Raw genomic sequence first — 16,535 nt, forward strand, 5'->3', positions numbered from 1 at the left:
AAAAATTTTTTAAAAAGAGATCAGAACCCCCTCCACAGTCGGTTGAGGTTCTTGGTGTCTGTCAACTTCTTGGATGAAATTCTTAAGCCTATGGCCAGAGATGTGAAGAGAGAGACTTGATTTTGGGGTCTGGGTTTTCTTTTCTTTTTCAAATTTATTTATTTGAAAGGCAAAGTTAGAGAGACAGAGAAGGAGAGACAGAGATCTTCCATCTGCTGGTTTGTGGCCCATATAGCCACAGCCAGGAGCTTCATCTGAGTCTCCCACATGGGTGGCAGGGCCCAAACTTGGCCCATCTTTCGCTGCTTGCCCAGGCACATTAGCTGGATCAGAAGTGGAGCAGCCAGGAACTGGAACCGGTGCCCATATGGGATGCTGGCGCTGCAGGGGCAGCTTAACCTGCAGTGCCACAACACTGGCCCCAATATATTTGTTTTTAATTACAAAATGCACAGGCCTGCTGTTGCTGTGTGGTCAGTCTCCTGGTGTCTACAGCCCAAGCTGTCTCCTGCTGTGGCTGCAGCCCTTCTGTGTCTGCCTTGTACATGGTTTGTCTGTTCCCCTCCCCAGTCAAGTTATATGGTTTTCTTATTATAACTTTAACAGTTTATAACTTTAACTGTTTATAGCAGTAAGCGTATTGTGGGTTTTTTTCTCATATGGCTGCATTTGATTTTAGTTCATTCTATTTTTTTTAAGATTTATTTATTTATTTGAAAGAGTTACACAGAGAGAGGGAGAGGCAGAAAGAGAGTCTTCCATCCAATGGTTCCCTCCCCAGTTGGCTGCAGTGGCCGGAGCTGCGCTGATCCGGAGCCAGGAGCTTCTTCCAGGTCTCCCACGTGGGTGCAGGGGTCCAAGGAGTTGGGCCATCTTCTACTGCTTTCCCAGGCCACAGCAGAGAGCTGGATTGGAAGTGGAGCAGCCGGGCCTCTAACCGGTGCCCATATGGGATGCTGGCATTGCAGGCCAGGGCATTAACCCACTGTGCCACAGCACTGGCCTCCAGTTCGTTCTTTTTTTTTTTTTTCTTTTCTTTTCTTTTTTTTTTTTTTTTTTGCCAGGCAGAGTTAGACAGTGAGAAAGAGAGACAGAGAGAGAGTTATAGACAGTGAGAGAGACAGAGGTCTTCTTTCTGTTGGTTCACTCCGCTAATAGCCGCTACGGCCGGCACTGTGCCAATCCGAAGCCAGGAGCCAGGTACTTCCTCCTGGTCTCCCATGTGGGTGCAGGGCCTAAGCACTTGGGCCATCCTCCACTGCCTTCCCGGGACACAGCAGAGAGCTGGACTGGAAGAGGAGCAACCGGACTAGTGCCCGGTGCCCCAACCGGGACTAGAACCTGGGGTGCTGGCGCTGCAGGTGGAGGATTAGCCTAGTGAGCAACAGCGCCACACATGCAGTTCATTCTTAACAGTGGCCAGGTACCCCACTGTCTGAACACGAGTCATCTGTCTAGACATACTTATTTCCCTTTTATACTTGGCGAGCAGAATCTTTGAAGATCGGGTCCATGCGGTTTATAAGCTGGTTTTGTTCTTTGTTCCATAGGCTGTGTGAGTGAATTTCCAAAGGGTAGTGTGAGCGAGTAAATCGGCAGTCATTTACCTTCCTTGTAACTGAACAATGAACTGGCTGTTGTCCGTTAGTTGTTCTTGTGCCTCTGGGAATGAAGGTCCCTGGTTGGAGAGGGTGTTGATGTGCCCTTCGGTGACTAACTCCTGAGGAAATAGGGGCGCTGTGTATTGGTGGCACACAATGTTTTGTGTCCCTCTTCATGTTCCAGGTGTACGAAGCCATTGACACCCGAGATGGAGCGTCCTGCGCAGAGCTGGTGTCTTTCAAGCACCCGCATGTCGCAAACCCCCGGCTGCAGGTGAGTGGAGAGCTGCCTGCACGGCGTCGGGGCCACAGGGGGCCGGTTTCTCAGGACAGGTTTAGGCTTTGAATAAGAAAAGCTGTCACTCTTTCCTAGAAGTTTCAAAGCTCCTTTACAACTGTGATTCCACTCTGTGGTACCCTCTGCTGTACCCCTAACTCCTGCCCACCCCTGAGTTTTGGAGCAGAGGGGTGGCATATTCCATTCATCCAGGAACAGTGGGGCAGTGTGGCTTGGTCTGTGCCCGTGCTTGTCTGTCCCCAAAACCCAATAGCCATGGGCTGGCGCTGTGGTTGTAGTAGGTTAAGCCTCTGCCTACCATGCTGGCATCTTATATGGGTGCCGGTTTGAGACCCGGCTGCTCCACTTCCAACCCAGCTTTCTGATATGGCCTGGGAAAGCAGTGGAAGATGGCCCACGTGCTTGGGCCCCTGCACCCACATGGGAGACCTGGAAGAAACTTCTGGCTCCTGGCTTCAGATTGGCCCAGCTCCAGCCGTTACAGCTGTTTGGGGAGTGAACCAGTGGATGGAAGACTTTTCTCTCTGTTTCTCTCTCTGTAACTCTGGCTCTCAAATAAATAAATAAAAATCTTAAAAACAGGAAAAAGCCCACTAGCCATCAGGCACCCCAGATGCCTCCTAATTGAGTTCCTGCTCACAGGGGGTCATCGGGCCCAGGCCCAGCCTGAGGTTGTCCATAGCATTTTAGTGGAACATCTGTGTTACGGCTGCTGCTTGCTGCAGTGGCTGAGTGCACAGAGACTGTGGCCCGTGAAACCTGAGATGCTCATCATCTGGCCTTGTCTGCAAAGTGTTTGCCACTTCTGCTGGAGAACGAAGCACCGCTGATGTAGACCAGGTGGGAACCCTTTTTCTTCCGAGAGCCATCTGGATATTTGTAACATTCGCAGGCCATACACAGTTATCAATGTAAACATTTGCCTGCTATAAATGTATTGAATTTCTTTTTTAAAGCTCTACTATTTATTTTTTTTTTATTTGAAAGGCTGAGTTACTGAGAGGAGGGAAGAGAGAGAGAGAGATCTTCCATTTGTTTTTTCACCCCTCAAATAGCCGCAACGGCCAGGGCTGGGCCAGGCCAAAACTAGGAGCCTGGATCTTCCTCTGTGTCTCCCACATGCGTTCAGGGGCCCAAGCACTTGGGTCGTCTTCTGATGCTTTCCCAGGCCATTAGCAGTGAGCTGGATTGGAAGTGGGGCAGCCAGGTCTCAGACCGGTGCCTGTATGGGATGCTGGCTCTGCAGGCAGACGCTTAACCTCTGTGCCACAACACTGGCCCCAGTGTGTTGAATTTCGAGTCCTGCTTGTGGTTGCCTGGGCAGGGCCAGGCCAGGTTCTGAGGGGTGTATGTGGTCCCCAGGCCAGACGTTGCCCACCCTGATAGAGGAGGTGACACTGAAGCCGTGGTTTCTCTGGAGACGCTGATGCTTGGCCACCAGTTCCCCCTCTGGCTGGAGGGAGCTCCTGCTGGGCATGGGCCTCCTCTGGGCTCCTCTGGGGTGATCGTATCTGGCAGGGTGCGCTCCAGGCCAGGGGAGTCTGCTTCTGTGGTTCTGGCAGGTTCTTTTTCTTTTTTTTTTTTTTTTTAATTTTATTTGAACGTTCAGCCTCCCTGGGTTTCTGATGTGGGATGACAGTGAAAACCACTACTGTTGATGGAAGCGAGTGCCAGAGACCAGAAGAGAGCCAAGTTCAGCCTGGCCAAGGCAGTCCCAGTGGCCACCTGTGGTGCCCTCATCCCACACAGCTCGTGGGAGACAGCTCTGTTTCACTGCAGTCTAAGGCCGGTTCCTGCCTTGGCAGGTCCTGTTGACCTCTGCCCGAGGCTGCGTCCACTGCGGGCTGCTGTCTGACTCTGCGGGACAGTGGATTTTCTGCTGCTGTCCTTCCCACATCCCACCCTTGTGTGTGGTGCTGGGCATATGTTACATTACAGCAGGCTCACTGCTCCTGTTTTTTCTTTTAATTCACTGTGCTGTAACCCATTGTGTCTTAGGGTTCTCCAGAAAAGCAGAACCAATAGGAGATAGCGGGAGAGGGAGAGGGGGAGAGAGAGAGAGAGAGACAGAGAGGCTGGGAGACTGGGGTTTGTTAGGAGGAAATGGGTCATGTGATTACGGGGCCCGAGCCATGTGCGGGCTGGAGGCTTGGGAACGCCCCTGTTACTTCAGTCTGAGTGCTGGAGCCTGGGGCAATGGTGTGGACCCCACCTGAGGAGGGGATGTGGCCCAGCTCAGGGGGCAGCTGGGAGCAGAGACACGTTCCCCAGCTCTGCCTTTGCTCTGCTCAGGCCCTCAGCAGACACGTCTGCTCTCCCGAGTCCGTAGGCTCTCACCCAGACAGCCCACCAGAGGTCGTCCTCAGTGTGTGTGCCCTGTGGCCATGCAGCTGGCATGCAGCATGAACCCTCACACGTTTTCTGCTCATGGGACCTTTGATTTGGCCTTTGGGAGGAAAGGAAAGTGAGGAAGAAACATTAGCTATGCCAGCCCACGCACAGGAGAAAGGTGCTGTCACCGGGAACTGAGGAAGAGTGGGGCCCCTGGAACCCCGTGCACCTGCACATACATGTCTTCTTTATGAAACCCAAAGACGTTGCTCAGTAAGCTCTTCTTGATGGCTGTTAAATACTGAAATACAAACGAACATGACTGGAGCATTTCCTGGCTGTGGTAGGCAGACTGAATTGTATTTATGGGTTTCAGTTCGCTTGGAATTTTTTTTTAAAGATTTATATATTTATATATATATATTTATATATTAATATATATATTCCTGCAATCCAGGAATTCTATATGGGTGCTGGTTCACATCCCAGCTGTCCCCCTCTGACCCAGCTCTCTGCTAAGGCCTGGGAAAGCAGCAGAGGATGACCCAAGTGCTTGGGGCCCTGCACCCACGTGGGAGACTTGGAGGAAGCTGCTGGCTCCTGGCTCCCAGCTTTGGCCTGGCCCCGCCCAGCCCAGTCATTTTGGCCATTTGGGGAATGAACCAGTGGATGGAAGCCCCCCCACCCCACCCCACCCCGCACAACTCTACCTTTCAAATAAACAAAGAATTAAAAAAAAGAAAAAAAGGGAGAGAGAGAGCTCTATCTATCTTTCATAACTGGTTCACTCCCCATGGCCACGATGGCCAGAGCTGCGCCATGTTGAAACCAGGAGCCCAGAGCTCCATTCAGGTCTCCTGTGTCAGTGTCAAGGACCCAGGCACTTGGGCCGTCTTCTGACTGCCTTCCCAGGTGCATTAGCAGGGAGCGGGATTAGAATGGAGTTTTAGGGCTTGAACTGGCATTCCAACATCAGATGCTGGCATTGCAAGCAGCAGCTTAAACCACTTTGCCACCGTGCCTGCTCCCTCCAAATATTGGTAAATAGGGGCCGGCGTTGTGGCATTGCCAGTTAAGCCACCACCTGTGACACCGGCATCCTGTGTGGACACGGGTTCAAATCCCAGCTGCCCCACTTCTGATACAGCTTCCTTCTGATGCTTCTGAGAAAGCAAACAGAGGATGGCCACATGTTTGGGCCCCTGCACCCACGTGGGAGACTCAGATGAGGCTCTGGGTTCCTGGCTTTGTCTGGCCCAGCCCTGGCCATTGTGGCCGTTTGGGGAATGAACCAGTACATGGAGGATCGATCGATTGATCGATCGATCTCTTTCTCTCTCTCTCTCTCTTTCTGCCTCTCCTCTCTGTAACTCTGATTTTCAAATACATAAATCTTCAAAAACAAAATTATTGGTAAATAGTTCTTGAACGAACATGTTATTTAGAAGTACTAAAATGTGGACTGTTACTGTGAAGTATAAATGTTTTTGAAATGCAGGTTTTTCTCAATCTTTCCTTGCATTCTTCCAAGTCTATTAATTTTATTTTTGCCACTCTTTCTTCTTACACATTAGATGGCTTCTCCAGAAGAGAAATGCCAACAAGTTTTGGAGCCACCTTATGATGAAATGTTTGCAGCTCATCTAAGGTAATCACTGTTGGGGAAGAAAACATAGGGAAGTGGGTGGCCACGTTGAGAATTAGGTCTTGGATTAACTTATGCTTGAGGCATGGAATAATTGACTTTGAAAAGTAGCAGAGGTGTTTTGTAATTTCACTTTGCTAAATCCTGCGAGAACTGTATATTCGTGTAATGTGTATAAACCGCTTCAGTATTGATAGGAGGGTGTTTTATCTAGAGGAGTACAGAGCATAGCCGTTGGCTGGCTTTTTAAGGGAGATGTGTCTTTTTTTTTAACCTGCTTGCCTGTCTGAGAAACTGGAGTTGAGAAAAGCATACACACACTATTTTTTTTTAAGTTTATTTATTTATTTATTTGACAGGTAGACTTATAGACAGTGAGAGAGAGAGAGAGAGAGAGAGACAGAGAGAAAGGTCTTCCTTCCATTGGTTCACTCCCCAAATGGCTGCAACGGCCGGAGCTGTGCCGATCCAAAGGCAGGAGCCAGGTGCCTCCTCCTGGTCTCCCATGTGGGTGCAGGAGCCCAGGGACTTGGGCCATCCTCTGCTGCCCTCCCAGGCCACAGCAGAGAGCTGGACTGGAAGAGGAGCAGCTAGGACTAGAACCGGTGCCCACATGGGTTGCCGGCGCCACAGGCGGAGGATTAACCTAGTACGCCACGGCGTCGGCCCCAACAAACTCTTAATTTGCACGTCATAGCTGCTCTTTGTCTCTAGCATTGACTTGGGCAGAACGTTATGTCTTGGTGATCGTGGTATCTCCCCTGCCAGGTAAGTACAGAACGTTGTGTCTTGCAGAGAGTTGGTGCCCTCCTTCTCACTGCCTGTACTCTGAGCAGGCGGGGGCGTCGTGAGCAGGAAGCTCTGGACGCCTGTGGTGTCTTGGGGAGATTGGGCTGTCCTTGTGCTTGACAGGCAGCCTGGGAGTCTAGTCAGCTGCTGACCGTGGAGGGGCTGCACAGTCTTGGCAATGCCTGTCACTTCCTCATCAAATCTGCTGGGACTAGGTTTTTCCTTCTGGGACTTGAAAGAAAGCTTAATGTGGGATTTCATCTTTATTTATTTAAAAAGGAGACTGACGGGGGTGGGGGGGGGAGAGATTGATCTTCCATCTACTGGTTTACTCCGCAAATGGCTGCAACAGCCAGGTCTGGGCCAGGCCAAGTCCAGGAGCCAATAACTCCATCCAGGTCTCCCACATGGATGACAGGGACCCAGATACTTGGGCCATTTTCCACTGCTTTCCCAGGTGCAGGGAGCTGGTTCAGAGCACAGTATCTGGTACTCAGACTGGCACTCTGATGCTAGCAGCATTAATGTGTGCCACAGCACTGGCCCTGGATTTCATCTTTTACCAACTTGTTTTGTTTAGAATGGTCATTTGTGCGTTTCTTCTTTCAACGCTGAGTTGCCCACCAAGCGGGAGTCCCAGCTTTCCTTCCAGGACGTGTGTGACAGCAGTGCTGCGTGGTCTGCACAGACCTGTGGGTTTTTGTGTCAGTCGCTTTCTGATGCTTCTCTTCCAGGTGCACTTACGCCGTGGGGAACCATGACTTCATAGAGGCGTACAAATGCCAGACGGTGATAGTCCAATATCCTTTCTGTCTTGGGAGCTGCTAGTGTGTAGCAGAGTGGATGTCTGGGGCTGAAGATCTTGTTCACCTATAGTTAGAAAAAAATTAAATATTTTGAAGGAAAAACTGCTTTTAGCTACTTGGATGTTAAGATTTATCCGGTTACTGAGCTGGTAAGGACGCCCACCGGTCACTCGTCCAGCTGCTGGGCTGGTGGTAAGCATAGTTACAGCAACTGATTAAGTCCCTTTGGTGAAATGTCAGAAGTCTGCAATGAGGCGTACATGGACTAGCATGCACTCAGATACGTGGTCACTTGATCACTAAAGACCTTTGTCAAGCTTATCTTATAGTTAAGGTTTAATCAATCTATTGACTCTAGTTTGCTTTTCAGAAGACTATCTTGTTTAGATATACCAGACCAGAATGGGCACAAACCAAGTAAATCTGGGAATTCAAGATTTATTGCCACTTAGACTACAGACACAGAAGCATGCAAACATACCTTGCTGTGATCTCCTGGGCTCAGTGAAGCCAACACTGTTTGAAAGCATTGATTTTTTTTTTTTTTATGAAAACATTGATTTAAAAGAAAATCTTATGTCTACAAGTCTTTGGAGAAAGTATGAAATAAATGTGTTTGGTATACATGTCCTTGTGACATTCAGGTATTTGTCATGTGAGTGTGTGTTTTTTGCTTCAGAAACTCAAGGCTGTAGTGTGTCGGCGTTTGCAGAGTGGGGCTTATGGCTTAAAATTGGCAGCTCTCCTTCCTCTGTGTCTTTAGCGTGTGAGCTTGTGCCTTCCTTGACACAGCACGTCATTCCTGCGAGCGTTTCAGGCCCACAAGGAAGAAAACTGGTGAGTGAGCAGCAGCAGGTGGCAGTTCTGTTTTTGCAGAAGCTCTCAAAAGATTTGCTTTACATAACAGTGGATTGCACTTCATGTGACTGTTTACAGACAGTGGAGTTGTGACAGTCGCGTGAATGTGGACGGAAGGTCAGCCAGGCCTGTTTGTGTTGTGCCTAAAACATAAAGTGGTAACTTTGGTTTAAGCGCTTCCATGCCCCCAGATATTTGTTAAATGCTATTTTGTCTTCAGTTGTCAATTTGCAGTTTACTTTTTTTTTAAGATTCATTTATTACTTGAAAGGCAGAGAGATCTTCCATCTGCTGGCTTACTCCCCAAATAGCCGTGATGGTCAAGGCTGGACCAAACCAAAGCCAGGAACCAGGAACTCCATTGGGTCTCCCACGTGGGTGCAGGGCGCAGGTGCTTGGGCCGTCTTCTGCTGCTTTCCCAAGTGCTTCAGCAGGGAGCTGGATGGGAAGTGGAGCAGTCAGGACTCTAACTGGTACTTGTATGGGATGCTGGCGCTGCAGGCAGCGTCTTAACCCACTGTGCTATTATGTCACTCTGCTTTTTTAAAAAAACTTTGTAAAAGAAGTAGACTGGACCGCGCCGTGGCACACTAGGTTCATCCTCTGCCTGTGGTGCCGGCATCTCATATAGGCGCTGGTTCTGGTCTCAGTTGCTCCTCTTCCGGTCCAGCTCTCTGCTATGGCCTGTGAAAGCAGTGGAGGATGGCCCGGGTGCTTGGGCCCCTGCACCCGCATGGGAGACCAGGGCGAGGCTCCTGGCTTCGGATTGCTGCAGCTCTGGCCATTGCGGCCATTTGGGGAGTGAACCAGCAGAAGGAAGACCTGTCTCTCTGTCTCTCTGTCTCAGTGTCTGTAACTCTACCTGTCAAATAAAAGAAAGTAGACCAACTGCAATTCATTTGGGGTAATGTAACTCATGATAATTGGGCTGTTTTAAATCCCTTGTCAAACTAATTCTTTGTTGTGTGATTGATTGACAAGCTATAGGTGGATTTTCTCGAAAATAGCCAAGTGTCCTTTCCCTCTTTAAGTAGACTCAGCTTGCCCAGGAAAGGAGCCCCGCGAGGTCAGCTAGACAGAGCAAGTAGTTGTGTGACATTCTGTGTCCCTCCGAGGAAATTACTAAGCCACAGCTTTTTAAATGCAGGTGTTTGGGTAGTGGTGGAGGGCTGAGGGGAAGGGGATACTGGATGACCCTAGAGGGACCAGGGTCTGGGCCTCTGGTCAAACAGCAGGAGTTTGGCCTGTGGGCTGGCTAGGAAGCTTGGCTGCAGCCTGCCGGCTGGAGGTGAGGAAGCAGACAGCAGCCATCAGATGATAGCAGGTGGACCCTGTTCTGGAGGGCGGTCCTGGGCTCTGGTGGTCGTCTCACCTCATTTGCTCTTCTCCCTGTAGGGCTCTGCCTGTCATGTATGCTGTAGCGCTTGACCTTCGAGTGTTTGCCAACAATGTAAGTGCAGTTTCCTGTCATGGTGGTTTGGGAGCTGGCATTTGCTGACTGACTGCTGCGTGCTTCCATGTCGCTCTTTCCAGAAGCTCCGCGGACTGAGTGGGTGCGGGGAGCACCAGGACAGGAGCCGTGGCCGACACAGGCAGATTTAATAAGTCAGGCCCAGAATTCCACACTTGGTATGGAGGGGGGCTTCCACACGTGCTTCGCTGTCTGTGTCCTGTCCCCTGGCCTGAAGAATGCTGGCCAAACATAGGTTCAGGCAGTAGCTGCAGCCTCTCTGGTGTGAGGGAGAGATCCTGGGTTTTATGGAAGTTCCCTTGGGTGATCCGGTAAACTAAATGAGCTGTAGTTGTCTTAGAATGACCTCCTGGCCGGCGCCGTGGCTCAATAGGCTAATCCTCCACCTTGCGGCGCCGGCACACCGGGTTCTAGTCCTGGTTGGGGCGCCGGATTCTGTCCCGGTTGCCCCTCTTCCAGGCCAGCTCTCTGCTATGGCCAGGGAGTGCAGTGGAGGATGGCCCAGGTGCTTGGGCCCTGCACCCCATGGGAGACCAGGAAAAGCACCTGGATCCTGGCTCCTGCCAACGGATCAGCGCGGTGCGCCGGCTGCAGCGGCGGACATTGGAGGGTGAACCAACGGCAAAGGAAGACCTTTCTCTCTCTGTCTCTCTCACTGTCCACTCTGCCTGTCAAAAAAAAAAAAAAAAAAAAAAAAAAAAAAAAAAAAAAAGAATGACCTCCTTATAGTTTTAGAAGTATTGATGACTTCTGATTCTGGACAGATATCTCCCTGTTCCTCTTTCTAAAGACAATGAAAACCCTGGGAGCTTATTTAGCTTAGAAGCAGAGAGAGAGAGAGTTTGTATGTACTCACATCTGCTCGCTCTCGTCTAGATGCCTAGGTCTGGGGACTCAGTCCAGGTCTCCCGTGTGGACGGGGGGACCCCACCACTGGAGTCATTACTGCGGCCTCCCACCGTCTAAAGTAGCAGGAAGCTGGACTCGGAGCTGGAGCTGGGGATTGAGCCCAGGTGCTCTAATAGGGAGGCAGGCGTCCTGACTTTGTGACTGCCAGGCCGAATGCCTGTCCTGAAGTGTTTTTTTTTTTTTTTTTTTAAGGTTTATTTATTAATAGGAAAGTTACACAGAGATAGAAGGAGAGGCAGCGAGAGAAAGCGAGTGAGCGAGCTTCCATCCACTGGTTCAGTCCCCAGTTGGCTGCAACGACTGGAGCTACACCAGTCTGAAGCCAGGAGCCAGGAGCTTCTTCCAGGTCTCCCATGTGGGTGGAGTTGGGCCATCTTCCACTGCTTTCCCAGGCCACAGCAGAGAGCCGGATCAGAACTGGAGCAGTCGGGTCTCAAACCGACACCCGTATGGGATTCTGGCAGTGCAGGCGGCGACTTCAGCTGCTACGCCACAGCGCCAGCCCTCGTCCTTACGTTTTAGTCCTTTAACGTTTAGTGTGACAGAAGCTGTCTGGGTTCTCTTAGCTCTTTGGCACTCATCATTTTCCAAGACGTTGCTTTGACTGAGGCAGTTGAAGACATGGTGGCCTCACCAGCTGCAGATGGTACACGGAGCTTTTTCCATCGTTGCAGCGGATTCCTGCTCGATGCTGCACTCAGATTCCAAGAGGCAGTTTTGAAAAGTTAGACTGCGCTCAGGAGGCGGCCTGAGCCTCACCCACCGTGGCCCTGGGGCCCGCTGGCCTGGCCTGTGCTGTGGGTGGGCCGCTCACCTGTGCATGCTTCCGTAGTGCCATCGCTGGCCCGTCTGGGTCCATTTGGGCTGCTGAAAGGATGGTTTCTCAGGCTGCAAGGGCAGTGTCAGACGGCTGGCAGGTTGAGCAGGTTGTGAGGCCCTGCTGCCTGGTTCACAGCGGGCGGTGCCCTCACTGTGTCCTCAGCGGGGCAGGGGGCGCTGAGCCCTCACGAGGACCGTGCACTCATGACCTCCTCACTGTTAGGCTAATGTGACCGAGACACCGAACGAGACTACACTGGGATAAGGTGTGAAAGCGTTTACTGGGGGCAGAACTGCCGGGCTGTCTCGAAGGAGGCATCAGCCGCCGCAGTCTGACAGTGAGGGGCTTCATGCATGCTGTAGTGGGGGAGCATGCTTGTGGCTGGAACAGCCTGCAGCCGGGGCCGGGGGGTTGTTTAGGAAGTTTGCTGTCTACTGTGAGATTTCCTTGTAGCAGTGAAAGTGCTGTTCTGCGGGAACGAAAGGGTGCGGGTTGCAGTTGCAGTCGTGGGGGCTGCTCCTCGTTCGCTTGCATAGCACAGCTTGTAGGCACGTTTTCTTGGGTGCTGTAACACTCACTTGCTCAAGGCCGCCTCCTGATGTCACCTTGGAGCTTAGGGTTCCAGCACAGGAATTCAGGCTGTAGCAGGCCATTTGGAAAGTTCTGGCCACTGAGCTATGCAACAGTTTCAGACATTAGCATACTTCAGTATGTTTACAGAGAACCTGGTGGGGGCGTTTGGCCTAGCAGTTTAGGACCTGGGTTCCCGCCTGCCTGTAACTGCCTGCCACGATGGGCTGTAGGAGGTGGTGGTGGCGCAAATCACTGGGCTCCAGCCACCTTCAGGGGAGACCTGGGTTGAGGGGCTGGCTCCTGGCTGTGGCCTCTGGCCCCGGGCCATTGTGGGCATTTAGGGAGTAAACCAGCAGATGGGAGCTCTCTGTCTTTCTGCCTCTCAAGTGAATTAATTTTAAAAATCCCACCAAAACTCAGATCCCCATGTGTTTGTTAAGGTCGTCAGTGACCTCATCAGAAAAGTCTTGAAGTTGGGAGAAGCCGCCAGACTCAGCAGTGGTCTCTCCAGACTTCTGATTTTGACTTGAAGGCGCAAGCTTTCATTCACTGTGGACGCTACCCTATAGCCACGTGCAGCTGTCACTTACCTGTTCAGCAGGAGTAGCAGGTCTCACTTGTGAGCCTCTTTGTTGAGATGCTGCCGCGGACTGGTGTGTGTGACACACAGAGTGCTCCCGTCTCATCACAGAGCGTTATGAATTCATGTGATATTAATTGTGTCATCAGGAACATTTGATAGAGAAAGAGAAGTGGCTACAGTAGTCATGACTGGGTCAAGCCCGAGCCAAGAGTCCAGGGCTTATCTGGTTCACCCATGTGGTTGGCAGGGACCCAGTCCTTTGGCCATCACTGCTGCCCTCCAGGGTGCTCCCCAGCAGAGCTGGGACTCTCCAATTCAGGCACTCCAGTGTGGAATGGGGGTGTCCCAAGTGGTATCTAACTGCCAGGCCACACACCAGTGCCCATGGAACTGTGATCTTTAACCAGAACTTTCCTTCAGCCCTTGGAGAGAACCACGCCTCGTTAGAGCGTCCGCCTCACCGGCTTCCCCGGGAAGGGGCGGGAGCGTGCTTCCACGCTTTTTTCTAAGTGTTCGTCTTTAGTTTTGGTTAGGGCAAAATGTTAAACATTCATTTTGAGCCAAAAATAAAAATTAATTTCATACTAAAAAAAAAACTTTCCTTCTAAAAGCAAAGGGAGAGTCGAGCTTAGTGGTGACTTTAATGTCTGTGGAAGTCCTCATGCTGAGGGAAGTCGGCAGTTCAGAGACTCAGAGCCTCCTGGTGGCCCGGCTCTGAGGCAATGCAGGATTCCGTATTGGGGACTTAGCAGCGTGAGTTAGTGGAAGGAAGAGGTGACTTCTGGAAGAGTCAGGATAATGTGCAGACGTCTTAACTGTCCAGACATCGCGGCATCCGAGCGGTTGATTTCTCCAGGACTTGTCAAGTTTGACTTCTAACTGTACCCAGTTTTGGCTTTCGAAATGTTTCTGTATTCCGCTAGGCAGACCAGCAGTTGGTGAAGAAAGGGAAGAGCAAAGTTGGGGACATGTTGGAGAAAGCGGCCGAGCTGCTGATGAGCTGCTTCCGCGTCTGCGCCAGCGACACGTGAGTACGGCGTCGCCACCCGGCAAGCCCAGCCGCCGCCTGCTCCACTGGGCACAGAGGCTTCTCTTCAACACGCGTGCCTCACGAGCCCTCAGGAACTGTCATTTTTACTTTAAAATAATGAGTTGTGTTGTGGAGGAAATGAGCAAAAAGGAAAGCGGGTCTCCTGCGCCGGCTCGCGCCTTCACTGCCGGGGGAGGGGAGGCTCCACCTGGGGCATCCCCTTTGCTCTCAGGAGCTGGGCTCAGCAGTCTCTGCTGGGATGGTCAGTGACGACGAATTCTCTAGGCCTCGCCTCGCCAGGTTGTCTTTGTTTTTCTCCATCTTTGAAGAAGTGTTTTGCTGCCTGGAGACTTGTGTGTTGACTCTTGCTTCCTTCTAGCAGTTAAAAATGTCATTCCTGAGGCCAGCATGGATGCAGGGGTTCAGCACCCATAGCCACATCCCAAAGAGGAGTGCTGGTTCAAGTCCTGGCAGAGCTACTTTTTTTTTTTTTTTGCCCCCCCTCCCCCCCCGCGGCCCTCCCCTCTCCCACTCCTTCTCCCATCCCGCCCTTCATCGCGTTTCATTTTCAGTCACCTTCATATACGGAAGATCAACTTAGTATACACTAAGCAAGGATTTCAACAGGCTGCACTCACACAACCGCACAAGGTATAGGGCATTGTTCAACTAGTAGTGTTGTTTTTAAGTTTCATAGTAAAACACATTAAGGACAGAGATCCTACGTGGGGAGCCTGTATTCAGTGACTCCCGTTGTTGATTTAACAATTGGCACACTTATTTATGACATCAGCAATCACCCGAGACTCTTGCTATGAGCTGTCTAGGCTATGGCAGCCCCTTGAGTTCACCGACTCTGAACTTGTTTAGTCAAGGCCATATCACAGTGGAGGTTCCTTCCTCCCTTCAGAGAAAGGCGCCTCCCTCCTTGATGGCCTGTTCCTTCTGCTGGGGTCTTGTTCACCAGGATCTTTCATTTAGATTGTTTTTTGCCACCGTGTCGTGGCTTTCCATGGCTGTGAGACTCTCATGGGCCTTTTACCCAGATCCGGATGTCCCGAGGGTTGATTCTGAGGCAGGAGTGCTGTTTGGGCATTTGCCATTCTATGAGTCTGCTGTGTGTCCTGCTTCCCCCACAGAATCATACTCTCCCTTTTAATTCTCTCCTTCATTGTTTGCTTACACTGGTCTTATTTGTGAAATCTCTTTGACACTTACCCTGTCTTTTTGATCGGTTGTGTATTTATACTTACCACTTTACCAAGTGCACTGCAGAGCCACTTCTGATGCAGCTCCTTGCTGACGGCGCCTGGGAAGGCAGCAGAAGGTGGCCCAGGTGCTTGGGCCCCTGCACCCACGAGGGAGACCCGGATGGAGCTCCCAGCTCCTGGCTTCAGCCTGGCCCCAAAATTAGCTGTTCCAGCCATTTGGGGAGTGAACCAGCAGATCTCTCTGTCTCTGTCTCTCTCGCTGTGCCTTTCAACGTAAGGAAAGACAGGCACACAGCTTTTAAAAGTGTGTTCCTCCTCTGATTCTTTGTTTCTGATGTGGAGTCGTTGTCTTCCTTACTGTTGCTTCCTGCTGTTCCTGGGTCTTCCCCGGGCTGCGTTTTCTCTGTATCGTTGGCTTTTGAGAACTTGGGTCTGCTGTGTCTTGTTTTTAAAATTTCCACTGTGGTTCAAGAATTTTCTTGTATTTGTTTTTGTTTTTTGTTTTTTTTTTTTTTTTTTTGTAATTTATTTTTTTTATTTGACAGGTAGAGTTATAGACAGTGAGAGAGAGACAGAGAGAGAGGTCTTCCTTCCGTTGGTTCACTTCCCTAATGGCCGCTGTAGCCGGCGCTGCGCCGATCCGAAGCCAGGAGCCGGGTACTTCTTCCTGGTCTCCCATGGAGGTGCAGGGACCCAAGCACTTGGGCCATCCTCTGCTGCCTTCCCGGGCCACAGCAGAGAGCTGGACTGGAAGAGGAGCAACTGGGACTAGAACCCAGCGCCCCAACCGGGACTAGAACCCGAGGTGCCAGCGCCTCAGGCAGAGGATTAGCCTAGTGAGCCATGGCGCTAGGCAGTTTCTTGCATTTGTGAGCCATGGCGCTAGGCAGTTTCTTGCATTTGTAAGCTGATGTTTTTCATTAGATTTTTAATTTTTTTTTTTTTTTTTTTTGAGAAGCAAAGGGACATAAGAGAAGGAGCTCCCGTCCACAGGGCCACTCTCCAAGTGCCTGCAGGCGGCTGGGCTGGGCCGGGCTGAAGCTGGGAGCCAGGAGCGCCATCCATTTCTCCCACGTGGGTAACAGAGACCCAGCCACTTGAGCCATTCCCACTGCCTCCCAGGTCTCGCATCAGCAGGAAACTGGGCAGGAATTGAACCCAGGCGCTCTAGGTGCTCTGATGTGGGATTTGGGCATCTGAACTACCGGACCAAATAATTGCCTCCAGATTTACTTTTTCATTTTTTTTTAAAGATTTTATTTATTTATTTGAAAGTCAGAGTTAGACGCAGGAGAGGCAAAGAGAGAGAGAGAGAGAGGTCTTCTATCCAATGGTTCACTCCCCAAATGGCCGCAACAGCTGGAGCTGTGCAGATCCAAAGCTAGGAGCATCTTCTGGGTCTCCCACATGGGTGCAGGGCCCCAAGGACTTGGGCCATCCTCTGCTGTTTCCCAGGACATAGAAGAGAGCTGGATTGGAAGTGGAGCAGCTGGATCTCGAACCAGCTTCCACATGGGCTGCTGGTGCTTCAGGCCCTGGCATTAACCCGCTGCGCCACAGCGCTGGCCCCCAGAATTACTTTTTTAATACTCTTCTCTCTGCTGCATTTC

General features: G+C 51.1%; 1 protein-coding gene across 3 annotated transcripts in view; it reads left to right on the forward strand.

Annotated features, from left to right (window-relative positions):
* PCID2 (PCI domain containing 2) overlaps positions 1-16,535 on the forward strand; it is a 42,904-nt gene that overhangs the window by 5,771 nt on the left and 20,598 nt on the right. For 2 of the 3 annotated variants that reach the window (XM_070048553.1, XM_051841700.2), the window contains exons 2-7: positions 1,786-1,875; positions 5,805-5,878; positions 7,399-7,464; positions 8,266-8,307; positions 9,724-9,778; positions 13,608-13,711. In XM_070048553.1, the coding sequence (XP_069904654.1) occupies positions 1,786-1,875; positions 5,805-5,878; positions 7,399-7,464; positions 8,266-8,307; positions 9,724-9,778; positions 13,608-13,711 (431 nt within the window). The remainder of the gene's footprint in view (positions 1-1,785; positions 1,876-5,804; positions 5,879-7,398; positions 7,465-8,265; positions 8,308-9,723; positions 9,779-13,607; positions 13,712-16,535) is intronic. The other variant, XM_051841701.2, reaches the window with a different exon arrangement.

The sequence above is a fragment of the Oryctolagus cuniculus genome, chromosome 9 (genome assembly GCF_964237555.1).
Source record: "Oryctolagus cuniculus chromosome 9, mOryCun1.1, whole genome shotgun sequence".
NCBI lineage: Eukaryota > Metazoa > Chordata > Mammalia > Lagomorpha > Leporidae > Oryctolagus > Oryctolagus cuniculus.